The sequence below is a fragment of the Neomonachus schauinslandi genome, chromosome 8 (genome assembly GCF_002201575.2).
Source record: "Neomonachus schauinslandi chromosome 8, ASM220157v2, whole genome shotgun sequence".
NCBI classification, from domain to species: Eukaryota; Metazoa; Chordata; class Mammalia; order Carnivora; family Phocidae; genus Neomonachus; species Neomonachus schauinslandi.
Window position 1 is genome coordinate 40605174 of NC_058410.1, and position 17398 is coordinate 40622571.

The 17398-nt window shown below is 35.3% G+C and overlaps 1 protein-coding gene across 2 annotated transcripts in view; it reads right to left on the reverse strand.

The window, feature by feature from the left end:
* Positions 1-3050: 3050 nt before the first annotated feature.
* The window catches only part of HSF2 (heat shock transcription factor 2), a 33038-nt gene continuing 18690 nt past the window's right edge, over positions 3051-17398 (reverse strand). The window contains exons 6-13 of one of the 2 annotated variants that reach the window (XM_021693200.2): positions 16323-16384; positions 15098-15185; positions 13380-13528; positions 12725-12964; positions 12010-12115; positions 7558-7611; positions 4493-4577; positions 3051-4057 (exon numbers count right to left, since the gene is read on the reverse strand). In XM_021693200.2, coding sequence (XP_021548875.1) covers positions 3765-4057; positions 4493-4577; positions 7558-7611; positions 12010-12115; positions 12725-12964; positions 13380-13528; positions 15098-15185; positions 16323-16384 — 1077 coding nt within the window. In that variant the 3' untranslated portion in view covers positions 3051-3764. The remainder of the gene's footprint in view (positions 4058-4492; positions 4578-7557; positions 7612-12009; positions 12116-12724; positions 12965-13379; positions 13529-15097; positions 15186-16322; positions 16385-17398) is intronic. The other variant, XM_021693201.2, reaches the window with a different exon arrangement.

Below are 17398 nucleotides of genomic sequence, written 5' to 3' on the forward strand. Positions count from 1 at the left end.
CTGTTTGATACCAATTTCATGAAATTTGTTCATTTTATGGCCTAATATACAACCAATTCTCAAAAAATATTTCATATGTGCTTGAAATGAATATTTAGGCTCTTAATTTTTTTTTTTTTATTTGAAGATTTTTATTTATTTGAGAGAGAGAGCATGAGATGGGGGAGGGTCAGAGGGAGAAGCAGACTCCCTGCTGAGCAGGGAGCTCGACACGTGGGACTAGATCCTGGAACTCCAGAATCATGACCTGAGCTGAAGGCAGTCACTTAACTGACTGAGCCACCCAGGCACCCTAGGCTCTAATTCTTAAACGTAACATTCTATGTATGTTCATCACAATGAATATCATTTTGTCATCTTCCCAGTCTGAAGACTGTTTTCACATATAAGCCTTTTATCACTTGAGTATACCATCCCTATGAAAAACAAGGTGACACACCCTAAGGGAACATACAGCTATCCTACGTGATTTCTGATGGCAATACTTATAACCGCCCCCCCCCTTAAGTGAAAGAAAGTTATAAAGGGGATGAAGATGGGGGAGCAGTCTCAAAATTAATGGTCTTCATACTGTGGTACTTGTTTTCCAGACAGTACAGAGACTTCCTCTGGTAAACAAGAGTTTTTAGAGAAATCAGTTTCCAGATCTTCAATTTCCTTATTACTCCTTCCTGAACTTGGATCTGCCTGAAAAGATGCCTGAAGGACATCAAGGCATCGTCCCTCTTAACAATTACTTTCCACATTTAACAAAGATGTACCTCTTACACATTCTAAATCTTACCAAGGCACTTCGGATAAAATCTCGAACACCCCATAAAGACAAAATTTTAAATACTGGTGAGAAAGAATGACACTACGGGGAAAAAAATCCTGTTTCAATTCAGGTAGTTTCTATTTTTTCACTTTCAAGGAATCAAAAGATGATCTAATTAAGTCACCAGCTGTTAAGTCATTAAAAAATAAAATAGTTCTAGTATATAATTCTGAAGGAGTTCAAAGGACTGAGTGATAGTGCTATAACAAAATTCCATTTTTTTTTGAATTAATAAAGTTTTTAAGAGTTGTACACTTATGAGAACAAAAAGGAATGAAACTGATGCTCTTACAGTGATAACCTTCACCCTCAGATACAAAAAAATTGGAGAAGTACTCTTCCCCCCCCCCATTGAGACCTGTTCACTAAAAATGTTATTTCTGATAAAATTTTACTGTTTAATGTCTGCTAGAATTTGAGTATTAGTGAACACTAAGATCAACCCAAAAAAAAAAAAAAAAAAATCCAAAGGCAGAACATAGTTTATTCTCCACTCACCTGAAGTCTACAATAGGTGTCCAAGATTGATGGTGGCTCTCTTCTAAGCAGTGATTCAGGAAGCCAAATTTCTTCCTTCTTGTGTGTATACTCAGAAGCCACATACTCCTCTGCATCAGGCTAGTGGAGGGGTAAAAGAGCAAGGAGGATTGCAGAGGGGAGGTTTTCACAGACCAGACCTGGAAGTTCTGTACATCACTTCCAATTTATTTATCAGAATTCAGTTACACAGCCACCCTGTTTACGAGTAGAAATAATCTAACTGCATGACAGAGAAAATGGTTTGGATAATTATACTGTTTTGATGAACTGTGTGTAATTGGCCACAAACTTCTTTAATGCTTAGAATCTTAAGGTTATAGGAAACAATTTCAAATTTAGTTGCAGAGAAGTGTGACAGTATCTTTGATGTATAACTTTCACACATAATAAAAGTAGGATAAAATTCTTGGGAGAAGTGGAATGGATGATGACGGATATCAAATCAATATGGTATTTAGATTCCTTTAGATACATTTTAAAAAGCATATAACTATTTTTAAACTAACAATTTTATTTTTAAGTGGTAGTATTAACAATACCCTAAATTCCTTCCAACTAAAGATGAAAATTTTTAAAGATTTTATTTATTTATTTGAGAGAGAGAGAGAGCACATGAGAAGGGGGAGGGTCAGAGGGAGAGGCAGACTCCCCGCTGAGCAGGGAGCCCGATGCGGGACTTGATCCCGGGACTCCAGGATCATGACCTGAGCCGAAGGCAGTCGCCTAACCAACTGAGCCACCCAGGCGCCCAAAGATGAAAATTTTTAAATTCAACTTAAAAAAGTACTAGAAGGTATTAAGTTTTTCAAGATTTTTACAAGACTTCTAAAGCCCCAAAATGTCCCCCAGGAGAAGAAACTTAATCATATTCCACCACACTGAAGAAGAGAAGGGAATAATCTCTAAAGTTCTCTCTTTCAGCCTCTAAATTCTTGTTCTCACTTTAACAACCTCTAAGAAAGTGACCTCTATAGCTTATGTAGAAACTAACTTCTAGGGACTTGAATTAGTTCACCAAGATGCCACTGTCAGAGCCAAATGTTTTAAGATCTGCGAAGGAAGGGTTTCCTCTCTCTCTCTCTCTGCTAGGCTTTACTTTGAATATTTACATCATAGAAAGAGAAATTCCAGGATATAGAGAGACAGAATATGGCCAAGAGGAAGGCCAAATTTGTAATTACTCATTAAATGGCCCTATAAAATATTCAGATATAAACTGCTCTGCTTCCAGCCTTCTGCCTGAAGGTAGAATTCAACTTGATAAAAGAGGGGCCTGCCTTGCATTACGCCTCTATAAGCCTACTGAGCAACTATTCCAAAGGGAGGAAGTGTTACTGTTTCATCTTCTCTAGGGGCAAAAATTACAGGTCTCTGGGGGGCATCCAGTGATAATGTTATCTCATTTGGGACAATGAGAGGCATAATTCTCTTAGTCCTTTATTAGAAATATAGAAAGCAAGCCAATATAATTTTTAACACAGAAGAACTTTAAAACACATTAAGTTTAGAGACCTCTATGTTCCTTCCTTCTTGTAATACACAGTCTATCTCAAGATGAGGCACAAAGATCTTGATGTGACTCAATAATGGACAACAGACAGTTTACAATTAAAGTCTACTTCCTATAAAAAGGAAAAATTTTTACATGTGGGTGTCACCTCTAAAGAAGACACATAACAGACACTAGTACGCAACATTCATTATATTTATTTTACTAAATAGTATGGTTCAAAAAAAAAACACAAACAAATCAGAAAACTTTTACTTAAAACTAGTCCAACGAGATGGATGGGGCTGACGCCATCCCATCCCCCTTCTTTTTATGTGTATGGAGCTGGAGCCCTATCTGACAGCAAGCACTCATGTATACTTTGCCTTTCCTTTGAACATGAATGAACTTCTCTGAACAAGAGAGACAAATGAAGTTTTACAAGATACAGGCACTTTATGTTCCCAGTTTTAAAAATAAGCCAAGTGAAAAATATTTGATAAAAGTAACTGGAACAGACAAAGGTTTAAGAGTTTTACCATTAGTTCTAGTGACTTACACTCAATGCAAACAGACAGCATCAAACAAGTAAAACAAACAAAAGTTTAACTGGGGTTAATGGGCATATATGTAAAAAAGAAATCCAAGTTACTACAACTGGAGAAAAATGGCCATTTGAAGCCAACTTAAAGATAATGCCAACAATGTGCATTAAATTCTGTGTACCTACGTAGCCGAGTAACATCTGAAAGCTTTGCAAGAGTGTGTAAGTGAGAAAAGCAAAAGGTGCTTTTGATTCCACAGTATCTGATTAAACAAAACAAAGCAATTTACAAAAAAAAGTACCAAATGATACTTTAAAATAAATAGTTCATCATTTTGATGAATATATACATGTAGAGTCCACTTCTTGGGGATTTAGCTATCTAAAAGTGGCATATCACTATCCAGAGGTGCAGGAGCAAGTTCACATAAATAAAACAGTGTGGCTTCACTAGCTTCGGCTTCAGTCAATGGCTCCAGGCGAACAAGCTTACTCTGGGTTGGCTCTGGATCTAGGCTGCTATCCAGAAGCTCATCAACTTCTATGGGTTTATCTACAGAGGACATAACTTCTGATGATGCTGTACTCCCCTGTTCAACAGTAGAAGCAGGGTTCCCATCGAGGAATGCAAGAAGTGGAAAGGCAGTGTACTGGATAAGCTGCTTATCTATAATAAAGATTAGAAAAATGCTCTTTTATCACCAGCTTTTACAGAGTTCAAGCTGAAGGTGGAAAAAATGGAAACAGCTGTGCATATATGCAATCACGACCCTTATACACCCAAACAAGAGATATGATACTTTGTGTCAGTAAATTTTAAAATGTACTAGTCAGAAGAGTTAAGTCTTTTATTCAACAATTAAGAGAGTTCTTTCAGTTCTCCTAAAGTTAAATTAAAAAAAAAAAAAGAAAGAACTAGTACCTCACCAATTTAATTTTTTCTATAAGCTGAAACCTTGATACATTATGCATAGAACTGAGAACAGTACATTCTGTGTTCAATTGTTAAGTATGGCAAAGACTTTCCTTGGCTCACATTAGTTTCTATGTAGTACTCTTAATTTTAAAAATCTGTAAAAGCTAATACTACATTTATACCTACCTGTTTTGGGTTTAGATTTTCTTCCCTCTTCTGAAACTGGCTGAACTACATTGTTCTTGGTAGTTTCTAATCCTTTATTCTCAGACTAAAAGAGAAAAAATAATATAAAAAATACTTGTTTCACATTTTATATATTCCTAAAAATAGCAAAAAATTAAAAAAAAAAAAACTGGTACAGTATGTGAATATTGGTATATTATCTGAAATAAAGGGGAAAGGGGAGCACCAGGAAAGATGAACTAGAGAGAGAAAGAGATTTGAATAGGTAAGACTGGTTAAGACCGGTTAAGAAAACTATTGCTATCATCAGTGGCTGAAACAAAGAACCTAAACTAAGATGACAGTTAAATATGAAAAGAGGGGGCATTTCAAAAGAACAGACAGAATTTGTTACAGGTAAAAGATGGGAATGAATCAAAGATGGCTGGTTTCAATCTTTAATCAATTAAACACAAACAGTTTTGATTAAATGTATGTATTATTCATTTCTCTTCACTCACAAACAGAATACTTAGCATAAGTGAACATATTTAGAGTAGCTCAGGATGACATGGTGATATCCTTAAAACTATTATTTCTGTATTTGGAAGCCTCAAAGTTGAGGTGAAGTTTCTTCAATTCCTTTTTGAGACCCTTTCAAGTTCTTTTCTGTCATTTAAATTGCTTCTTTGAACCAGTCTTCTCTCCTCACATCTGATTGTAAAGGGGATTAAACCTTTAATGCTGTTTAGTTCTTCAGTGCTCTTTTCAAAGATGTTCAAACTGAGGTGCTGAGGTTCACAATTTTCCCTAAATAGCTTTAAGTCCCAGACACTTGCATGCTCGTTAAGTATATACGGTGTAAAAAACATACTAATTCCTATGATTCCCCTGATATTCATCATAAAATGAAGCAGTGCAAGTTTCCAGATTCAGAAATAATGGCCCCAAGATATAATAAACTAAACCTTTCCAAAAATGTACATAAAAACATTTCTGATTTAGCAATCGCAATAAACAAACATTAATGCAATAATACCATCATTATTTTTTACTTTTTAAAATAGGCAGTTTTCAAGGATGCCACTGTTATTCTAAAACATATGAGAACCAGGATGACAAAGGGGATTCATCTCCCGTACAAATTCTTATTCATTAGTAGTGACCACTTAGATGGCTCTACTACTAAAGAGTACAAGTATCCTGATTTATTAGAAAAAAAGTGTTGTAATCTATGTTAATACAATACTTGTCATGAGCAAGGGAATGACAGCTGATGTGCCAATTATTTGAAAACATTAATCTAGATTTTAGAACTATAATGAAAAGTCATTTTCTTTTTATAGCACTATAAAACAATATGCAATTTGCTGTTTAACTGCTATTCCTTAGAACTGTAATTAAGCTATTGGTTTTGGAATAGAGAGGATAATCCAAGAATAAAGAATGATTCAATGTGTAGCAATAAACAGTGTAGCACATTCACTAAATGAATGCATGATATGGGTTCATTCACCTTAAGACCTAACATTTAATAATACCATATTTACTGAAACCCAGTGTGTTGAGGTGATCCATACAAACTTACAATATAAATCCAGGCAAACTGTGGTCCACACGCCAAATTCAGCATGCTGCCTGTTTTTGTAAATAAAGTTTTCCTGAAGCACAGCCACACTCGTTCTTTTACGTATTGTCTACGGCTGCTGTTGCACTACAATTACAGTGTTAAGTAGCTGTGACAGAGAACATATGGCCTGCAAAACTCAAAGTGTTTACCAACTGGCCTTTTTATAAAAAGTATGCTAACCCGATAAAAATTATCCAAATATTCGGGGCGCCTGGGTGGCTCAGTCGTTAAGCGTCTGCTTTCGGCTCAGGTCATGATCCCAGGGTCCTGGGATCGAGCCCTGCATCGGGCTCCCCGCTCTGCAGGAGGCCTGCTTCTCCCTCTCCCACTCCCCCGCTTGTGTTCCCTCTCTCGCTGTGTCTCTCTCTGTCAAATAAATAAATAAAATCTTAAAAAAAAAAAAATTCAGGTGTTATTTACTTAAAAAAAAATCCAAATATTCAATGTATAATCAACTTTTTAATTCAAAAACTCACAAATTCTTTCAACTCTAAGTTACCCAGGCTGTAACTTTGAATATGTAGAAAATCTGGTCAGGCTATCCTCACACATGACATTAGAAAAATTCTACCCCCTCACTCTAATCACTTATATCTAAGTGTTCATTTTTAGACGACAAAGAACAAAAACCAAAATAAAATTTTAAATTCACTAATCTAGAATCTGTACAAATTTCAGAGGACTTGATTTACACCTTTGTATTCAATAAAAAAATAGATTGAACAGTTTGGTATAAATGCAAGATAAACAGAGTATACACCTATTGTAAAAACACCTTTTAAGCTATATACAAAGTAATAGAATGATTCTAATCACTTGCTCTTAACAATGTCAAATTGTCCTTATTACTCATTAAAAACCAGTTCTAAAGAATTTCCTGTCAACATTTGCTAATCCCAACTGGAACTAGGAAAATAACAAAACCATTACTTTAAAAAAAAAAGTCCAAAATCCATACTTCATCGTTTCAACTTGCCTTACCTACAATTAGTACAAATTAGTTCAAATCCCTGAGCTTTTATGGCATGCTAATAAAATGAAGGAACTTATTTAAGAATATGGGTACCAGTGAATTTCCAATAAAAAATGCTGAGCTGTTTACAGAAGGAGTAAGAATGTAAACTGAAGCACATAAAACATGAAGAAATAATATTTTAATAATTTATTTCAGTGATACACCTGAACATGCCAAGTTTAAGTCAGCTGATCTCCCAGCACTTTGAGGGCTCATTTCGTACTGATAGTTAATCAAACAGGTGCCTGTAGAACTGGGCAATGACTCACCCCATAACCAAAAGCTATTTTTTCATCTAGAATTTTACTATCTTGATCACACATATAAGGTAAGAATACAAAATGCTTTTTGTAACTGGGAGTGATACTGCTCTCTACTTACTAGGACTTTTTTTCAGATTCTTACAGCTATGGGTCCTGAGCAACATGAATTAAAACTTACTTTTGTATTATTGATGTAATCTGTGGGATTCATCTGCACAGAACTAGTGAAAAGCTGAAAGACCAAACAAGAAAGATGATAAGTTTAAAAAATATTAAAAAAGAATTAACTGTGTGTTCAAAATTTTTATACAGCCATGTTGGGTGAAGAGATGTAGCTCCTGCACTAGGAAGTTTTCATACAGTAAAACAGTTTGAAAGAGAAAAGCAGGAAAGCAGAAAGAAAAACATACAAAAGCGGAGCAAGCTAGCCCATGCATCAGCTGCTGAAAGAACTTCTCTATAAAACACTGAGGCAAATCACTTAAGACAAAGAGTGGTTTGCCCAACTTCTCCTCTCCTTCATTTCCTTATTATTTTCTCTCTAAATGCCTTTGGCTTTAAGTGGCACCCAGGACCAAGTTCCTAGCCCTGACAGTAAGCCTTCACTGCTAATTATGTGAGAAATTTATAGAATCTGCTCTATGACGGTGGCTCCTAAATTACACCTCAAACAGAGCCCTCTGACCAAACGGCATACCTCCTTGTTGGTTTTCACCTCACCTAGCAACAGAAGACGTAAATGCTAAGACCACTGCTTACTGCATGCCTCAGTCCAGCCAGTTTACAGACATAACTTTTAAGTCATAAGCTTCATTCATTCCATAAGGATTTATTGAGCATCTAAGAAATAACTGATATCATGAAGAATACAAGATGAAGACACTATTCCTGCTCTCTAGGAGCTTACAATCTAAAAGAAAAGAACAATATCAAATAGCAGCATATCAGATACAATCCATTATTTATAATACTAATGGATGGTGGGCGTCATCCTAAGAAGAAAAAGGAGAAAATCGTGTGTGTGCATGGATGCACGCACATGCACACGCAAACACATAAAGATGAAACAAAAAGTCTTGATGAAGCTATCCAACACATATCAGTCACTGAAGAATGGTTAGGACTTGGAAAGGAGAGAATGGAGGGAAGAATAAGTTATAACATTAGCAATAATAGAGAAGGAATGATTGGGGGGAGGGGAGGTAAGTTCTAGCAGTAGACAAGATGATCAGTCCAAATAACATAAAAGTTCTGAGTTGAATAGTAAGTTATATGTGTAAAGTTCAAGAAGTAAAGCCAAGGCCGGTCAGAGCATAAGGCCACATTCTGTCAGCAGTAAGAGCCTTGCAAAAGGCCTGAGCAAGGAAATACAGTGATGAAAGCATTTTAGGAGAATGAACACACCAAATGGTTAACAGGCTAGAACGAAATGCAGATAGATCACTCCTCCACAGTCTCTAGACATTTGATTCCTCTCCTTAAAGTTCCATTTTCCAAAAAAAAGTTCCACTTTCATGATAGCCCTAAAAATATCCCCAGCTCTTTTCTTTTGTTAATTTCCCCCCTTTCATACTATCTACTAATCCATGAAAAGGAAGAGACTCAGATCCTTTAGAGTAGATAGCTTACATGACCGCCAATCTAATCTCTGCCAAGTTCAGCTTGTCACTGCCTCTGAGACCTGACCAGATTTTGTCCCTACTGAAAGTGGCATCTGTAGAGTAAAAGCTCCTCACTCCTTCTTTGCCCCATCCAATGTCACCCACTAAATCAGGGATAATGGGGCGCCTGGGTGGCTCACTCATTAAGCGTCTGCCTTTGGCTCGGGGCATGATCCCAGAGTTCTGGGATCGAGCCTTCCATCGGGCTCCCTGCTCGGCGGGAGGCCTGCTTCTCCCTCTCCCACTCCCCCTGCTTGTGTTCCCTCTCTCGCTGGGTCTCTCTCTGTCAAATAAATAAATAAAATCTTTAAAAAACAGTAATAATAAATCAGGGATACCTTCACAGAAGATGCATAGTGTGAAGCAGAAAAAAGTAGACCATACATGAGGAGTTGACACAGTTGGTTGAATCCTAAAGCCAGGCCTCTCCTGCTGACTCTACACAGTCACTTAGAACTGAACTCTGCAGAGAACCCATGAACTCAGCATACCTATTCATGTCCTTACCATCTTTGCCATCTCAGAGAACAAGGCAACCTATGGGTGATTTTCACAATCAGCATAATTCAAGGATGAAATAATGAAGGTCTTAGATGAGGGAGGCAACAGAAAGGGATGATCTGTGAGTGCTATTTTTGAAAATACACAGGACTTGATGAACAATGAGCTAAAGATAAGGAAACCAAAATGACTCAGTGATTACCCTCCTGGAAGTCTGATACCACTACAGAAAATAAGAAAGCTGAGAAGTGTAGCTCATTTAGAGAACAAAGAGAAGTCTGGGGTTAAACACAAATAATCTAAGGCAAGATCTTAACTGATGATCCCAAAGGCATGGAATTAGAATTCAAGCAAAGTTTACTTTAAAAAACTATTAAGAGCTGGAGATATAAATTTGAGAGCAATCCTATAAGCCAAAATCCCTTCACAGAGGAAGGATAGAAAAAGAAGAGACATAGAATAAAAAGATAAAAGAATGGGTACCTTGGGGAATACTCACAGATAGAAAACAGGAAAAAGAAAAGCTCTTAAACAGAGAATAGTTAGGAAGACAGGAAAAAAAACAAAGAAGTTCAGTGCCTCTAAAATCAACAGAAGTTCCACTGTCAAAAATAACCAGTATTAAAAATAATAGCACTAATTATTTATAATCCCCACAAGAGCCCTTCATATTAGGTATTAGCCACATTTAACAAATGGGGAAACTAGGCAAGAGAAGTGAACTTTCCCAAGGTTAAATAGCTAGTAAGTGACATGAGCCAAATGAAACCCAAATCTGTCAATTCAAAACAAACCTACTAGCCCAATGGCTTGATTTTTAAAAAAACTGTAGCCTACTCACTATGGATAAACCAAGGCAGCACAGGCTTACAGTAAATAAGCAAGACAATGCACGGTTTCAAAAGAAATATAGAGTAAAAAAAAAAGTAACAAAGCCACTCATTCCTAAAGTTTTGTAGTAAAAGAATTAGAGAAGCAAAATGGTAAATGATCAGAGCAACACATCAAAATGTTTAAGATGGAGATCTGTATTCACTGAAGCGAGATGGGAAAGATCAAGGACAGAGACAGAAAAACAGAGAGGCAGAAGGCAGGTGTACAAATAAGCTTAAAAGAGAAAGTAAGCACTTCCTCTAAGAAAAAAGAAGATGAGATTCCACAGCTTATGAGAAAACCAGGGCATGGTGATTATCCTCTGTGAATAGGGAAGAGTGGGCTAGATCGGGTCTTGAGGACAGACAAGTATAAATGTTCCAAGGTTAAATTAAAATAATCTAATTGAAGACTGAAAGGATTTGTAGAGGATCAGAATTACAGAATTTTATTTCCTTCTTATGACCTAAGGGACAGCTATTCTAAAAGGTCCCTCGATTCAGGGTGGGGACAAAGACTGACAGAATCAAGAAGGGCTGACGAATTACTATTAACAAATTAAAGTAGGTCATTAACATGGATGTTGAATTCACTTAGGATGATAACATAGGCCAGTACAGAAAGGAAATCTTCAAAGAAAGTGAAATACATCCTGAAATATACTGATGATTTGGAAAGGATAATCAAATCATGGATATTGACAAAGACTGAGAGGCAGATGGGTAAGGTGGTAAATTAATAAGACTGAAGAGTAGGAAAGGACTAATTCCTTTTAGCCTCACTGAGAAGCTCTTAAAAGGACAAGACTACAGAATATTTTGATGTGAGAGAGCTGCATTTTAAGGCAGAAAATGCAAAACAAAAAAAAAAAAAAAAAAAGGAGCAACCAAACTTTTCAGGATAGAGAAACATATTTACAACAGAAAATGGAAATCATGGAGAGAACAATATTCATCTGGATGGGACCATTCATCTGGATGGGATTAAGCCACATAAGGGAGAGAGGAGTGGTAGGAGCAAGAGGGAAGAGAGCAAGAAAGATAGTGCCAGAAATGGCAGATAAGGATTCACAGTGCAGATTAACACTGGAGTCATGTTCATGTAGGTGGTGGTGGGGACTGGAACAGAATAACCTTAGGACTCAGGACATAAAACTTTTAAAAATATAGCAAATATAATAAAATATAATTCATTTGAGTGGAAAACATTAATTCCCAAAGTATCAAAAAGTGTCTCCATGCTGTTTCCTGCCCAAGTAACTCTATTACTTAATTTCCACCAATTTCTATTCAGTGACAATTTATTCTAGAGCAAAACAAATACGGCAACAAGTCCAGAGAAGACCTGGATTTAGTAGTACTGTTGAACAGAATTGATACGTTGCTATAGGAGGATTAACTGAATTGCTATTCAGAAATGGGTAGTGATCACTGTCCTGAACCCATCTGCTCATTGTTTCTGATAAACAAAATCATTCATTTAAAAAAAGAAAATGCAAAAACATGAGAATACAAAAAAAATGATGTACTGATTTATAAACAATATACGTAAATACACAAACTGCCAGTACAGCAAAGATTATTCAAAGTACCTACATCAACCAGGAGATCTGGGTCTATGCTAAACTGTCTTCCTGACAGCATGGCTTGGAAGTCCTCTAAGCTGCAATCAATACTGTCAAGATAATCCAACAGCTCAACCCTGAGGAAAATAAGATTAAAAAAATATATCAAATATTAGGTTTCCTTGTTTTTACATTTAAAATCACATTACAAAATTCTTAACCTTAAGAGATCCTATTCAGTATTTGAGATTCCTGAAAATGTGGTTAACTGAGAACTCACAGCCTTTATACAAAACTTTAGTATTTATAGAAAATAGATTCTGCAACACGGTCTGATTTATCTTTTCTCCTCTACACTATAAATTATAAAATGTTTAACTTATTACTGATTAATGCTACTAATTTCTGGTTTCCTTATCCTATAAAGTAAGTCCCTTAATGGAGATTATGTTATTCCACAGTCCTGATAAAAACACAAAATACACATACACACACGCTTTATGGACATTTAAAACAAGTATCTCATTAAAGAAATCTAAGGAATTGCCAAGAAAATCTCAAGACTGCTCCTGGGATGATTAAATCCTTCTCAAAAAAACATTTGCAGAGCTCAGCCCTGACCAAAAGAAAGAAAGATAGATTACATGGGTTCATAACCTGAAAGGAAGATCATTCAAAGAGAATAGAACATGTGAAGTAAACAAAGAAAGCAAATAAACTCAGATAACATCTACATGAGCACTCACTTTCCCAGAAGATTGATGTTATCATTTAAAATGGAATCCATCATGGTCACAGGATCTTCTGTGGTCAGACTAGATGAGCCATTTAGCTGGACAGCACTAGACATAAGAGGACTGGTGCCATCACTGCCTGAACTTAGGGATTCTCTGGCTGGTTCATTCTGATCTCCACTCTGAATGACCGGTGCATACTCATCTTCATTGTCATCTTCAACAATGACAATATCAGGGTACTGGCTACAGCTAAATTAGCAATATGAGAAAGAACCAATTACATTTTCAAATGCATTCAATAAATTCATTCTGTCCATTCATTCTCCATGGAAGCTTTCTCCCCAAAACGCATATTAAAAGGCTTAAATTTCCTTGGGTGAGTAGCTTAACCACAAATATTGATTCATCCTGTGATACGAGACCACAAAGGATGAATTAAAGATGTTTAACTCCAAAATTAAAAAATCAGAATTCTCATTACTTTTTGTTGGAAGTCTTTTTGCTGAGGGGAGAACATCTGGTTAAATAATTTGGCTTTTTCAGTTTAATAATCCAAATATGAGTTACAGAGTAGTTTATCATACAGTAAAGTGGTTTTGAACTTAGCTCTTTGATAACAAAAGTAACCAATATTTTCACAAATTTTACTTCATAATTTCCTTACTTGGAGGGATCAGATATAACATCCTCATTAGTTTCTGGAATAACTGGGATATTTTCTTCATCTGCGTTATCATCAGTTACATCATAAATAATGATGTCATCTGAAATCCGCTCCCTTGCCTTTAAACCTTCAGTCCTACTGTGTGGAACCTAAAAAAAATCAGAGAAAAAATATATCAAAAATTGAAATTATATTGACTACCAAACAATATACCATTTAAAAAGTGCTAATTGGAGACCCATTGTTTACTAAATGTTAAGGAAACAATTTAGCTATGTGCTCTGCCCTAACAGGATTCACAGTAATTGGTATTCGTATCAATTCACAAAGGTATGAGGTGTGTTGCTTTATTCTACTTAACTATTTCTTTTACTGTAAGGAATCTTGAAGGTGGCATGCCTCAGAATGATTCCATGGAAAGATCTTCACATTTTAAAGTATTTTTTATATCCAAAGGGTTAAAAAAAAAAAAAGTCTTAAAATTTCACCAGGAATTTCAAGCATAACCAGATGGCCACTGTGCTGATGAGAATAAACCGTATGTCAAATAGTGAAGCTACTCTATTTGACATATGGTTTGGTTTATTCTTTCTTATTAAATTCTTTCATTAATAGGAAATGCTTTCATTAATAGAAAAAAAAACCATTACAAGTATTCCACAGTTAAAAGTCAACCTGAATTTTTAGCAATAATTTTTTTTTATTCTGCTACAGATATATTCAGATCATAGGTACCTAAATAAAAAAATATTCAATTCATTAAAGCAAATTAAACTATTATAATGCAAAAATCCATAAATCTCAACAGTAGATAAATCTGAGGTAAAATATGTAAAGGACTTAAAAATATATAAATCCAGTCAAATTAAGAAATCTTCACCCATTTACATTGAGTCTTCAATCCTAAAAACACAATAGTTAGGTAAGCTTACTTAGAAACAGTAGTGGGAAGAAAAACCTGATGTTAACTCTGATTTGCTCAAGAAAAAAAATCTTGGTACTTTAATAACAAATCTGAAGCAGTATTTGGAATGTAGCAATGACAATCATCTATTAAAAGAAGTATAGACTCTGGACTGAACTGATTTGCCAACTGTGTAAGTTTGACAAATGATCCAGAGAGTCCACGACAAAAATAAAGGTAAACAAAAATGTTTTGCAACTGCTAAAAAGTCTAAGTCTACGCAGTTTATAATAAAAGTTGGAAACAATTTAAAATAACCAATGGAAAAATGCGTAATTACATTATAATAATATTCAATTGATATCAGGTAGTAGTTCAGATGATCTAAATCTGTTTAAATCTCAAAAGCAAAACCAAATGAAAAAGTCACAATGCAAAATGATATCACTTATATGAAGTTTGAGATATACAGAAAACAATACCAAATACTGTTCATGAATTCACACATATAAAATGACCATGGGGATGATAAATACTAATTCAAGATAATGATTATCTAGGAGAGACTGAAGAGGAGGCAAAAAACAAACTTGGGAACAGGCAACTAAAACAATTATATTTGTAATAGTTTATTTCTTAAAATAATCTAAAGCAAATAATAAAATGTCATGATTAGATAAAACTGGAGCATGAGCACTTAGATTATTATTCACTGAACTTTGAATGCAAATTTTGAATGCATGAAATACTGCAGACTGTAATAAAAACTGGTTTGAGATAACAAATATAAAATAGAATTTAAACAAAAAATTACTTTATGATGGTGATTATCAGCTGGTTCTTTGACTATATGCTGAAACAGATTCTTCTTTTGGGCTCCATTAGTGTTTAGAAGTAGAGGCCTGAAAATCAGAATATATTCATGAAATTCAGTGAAGCAAACATATAAGAAATTTCAACTGCTTCTAATATTTTACCCTCCCACGAACATACACACTTTAATAATAAAAGATTTCAGTTAGTGATACACAATGAACTCTTAAAAATGGTCACATCTTGGGGCGCCTGGGTGGCTCAGTTGGTTAAGCGACTGCCTTCGGCTCAGGTCATGATCCTGGAGTCCCGGGATCGAGTCCCGCATCGGGCTCCCTGCTCGGCGAGGAGCCTGCTTCTCTCTCTGACCCTCCCCCCTCTCATGTACTCTCTCTCATTCTCGCTCTCTCAAATAAATAAATAAAATCTTTAAAAAAAAAATGGTCACATCTTAGGAACAGAAACTAGGAGATGACTGTGTCTAGGGCTTTGATTTCACCATTCTTTTGTACTATTTTTGTTAAAATAAATACAATAAACTACTCTCTCTGGATATACTTCATTGCTGACTGAACTGTATCACTCTTTATGAACTGTACTTACATAGTAAAAAGTAAGTAGATGATATAAGAACTAGTTTGTGGAAGCTGACTTAAGGCCATAGCATAAGGTGTAACCATAACCAAGCTTTGCTACAACTTTAGTCTTACAAGATAAGTTTTTTCTCCCTCCAACTATTCCTTTGTCCACTATCCTTCTTAAGCTTTAGTTGTGACAATGGCAGTTACTAACACTTTCCGGTATCACAAGCCATAGTCAATAGATAGGTTTTTAAATTCCTTATTAGTGGATTAAACATGAGAGATCAAGTAAAAAATTTTTGATTTTTTTTCAATATATGACCTTCTTTTAAGAGTTTCCCTCACACAAGCCTTCTAATGTTACATTAAACTGCTATTGTGAATAAAAATGGATTCCTTATTAACTATGTATGTGTCTGTAAAGTGACCATTTAGGCTATCCTTGTCTCTGAAAAACATTAGCAGGATGACAGCAGGAAGAAATAACACTACTTTTGAAATGCTGAGAATATAATTTAACAAGGAAGGACTGTTCATCTGGGACAACAGACATACTAAGCAAATGTAGGCCATGCATGGTTAAACACTAAAATGTTTAGTTGTCCATGAATAGGTCAAACGAAGTGTTTTACAACAAAAACTTACCTTTTACGTTTTAAACTCACAAGTTGGTTATTCTGAACCAATGTAACAATAAACTGGACAATCTAAAAGGAAAATATAAACAAAAAATTTTCCATCATAGACTCCTCTAATTCTTTAGTCCATATTACAAGTCTTATAAAATTAATTCAAATACTACATATTTTCTATTCTAAGTCACATAATTTCTCACACGTTAACAAATTTGCAATCTTGGTGCATCTTACAATTGTTATATAAAGAAATAATCAGTTTCCAGGCAGAAGAATAACCTGTCATAAAATAAAAGTTGCAGCTACCTAGGATACCAAGATGCCTAAGACATTCATCTATCCATCCACCCACCCATCCATATATCTACCCAATACTCAGCTCAGTTACTTGTTTTGATGCTAAGAATCAAGCATGCCCGGATACAGATCCCAAGTATGTACCAAAAAGAAAAAAAAAAAAAAAAAGTGACAGGCAACATTTTTCTTAACCCAGGTAATACAATTTGAGGCAAAAGAGACTGCCAGCTCTTTCAGAAGAGAGCATAAAATTTTCAAGCTAGGAAAAGCTTGTTGGCTTATTCTAGAAAAATTATTGCTTAATAAAAATACTGTCATGGGTGGCTCAGTTGGTTAAACATCTGCCTTCAGCTCAGGTCATGATCCCAGGATCCTAGGATCAAGTCCACACTGGGCTCCTTGCTCAGCGGAGTCTGCCTCTGCCCCTCCCCCTGGCTCACTCTCTCTCCCTGTCTCTCTGACAAATAAATAAAAGTTTTAAAAAAGAATATTGTCATGAAATATTTAATTATACAGCAACAGAAATAAACCCCAAAATATAGTAACTAGAGGTTATCCAAAAATAAATTCACAATTTTAAAGTTAGAATACATATACTTTTTTCAAATAAACAATGAATAGATTTTGTTTTGGATGGTTTTGCTCTTAAACATCCAAGATACCCATGAGGCCAAACAAGAGAAGCTGGTTTAATCTTCAGAGCTGGATTAAATTTAAAAGGAAAGAACTACTAAGCCGATCAAGACATGCAAACAATCTTTCATATTTTATGTGTTTCATATTAAGTGT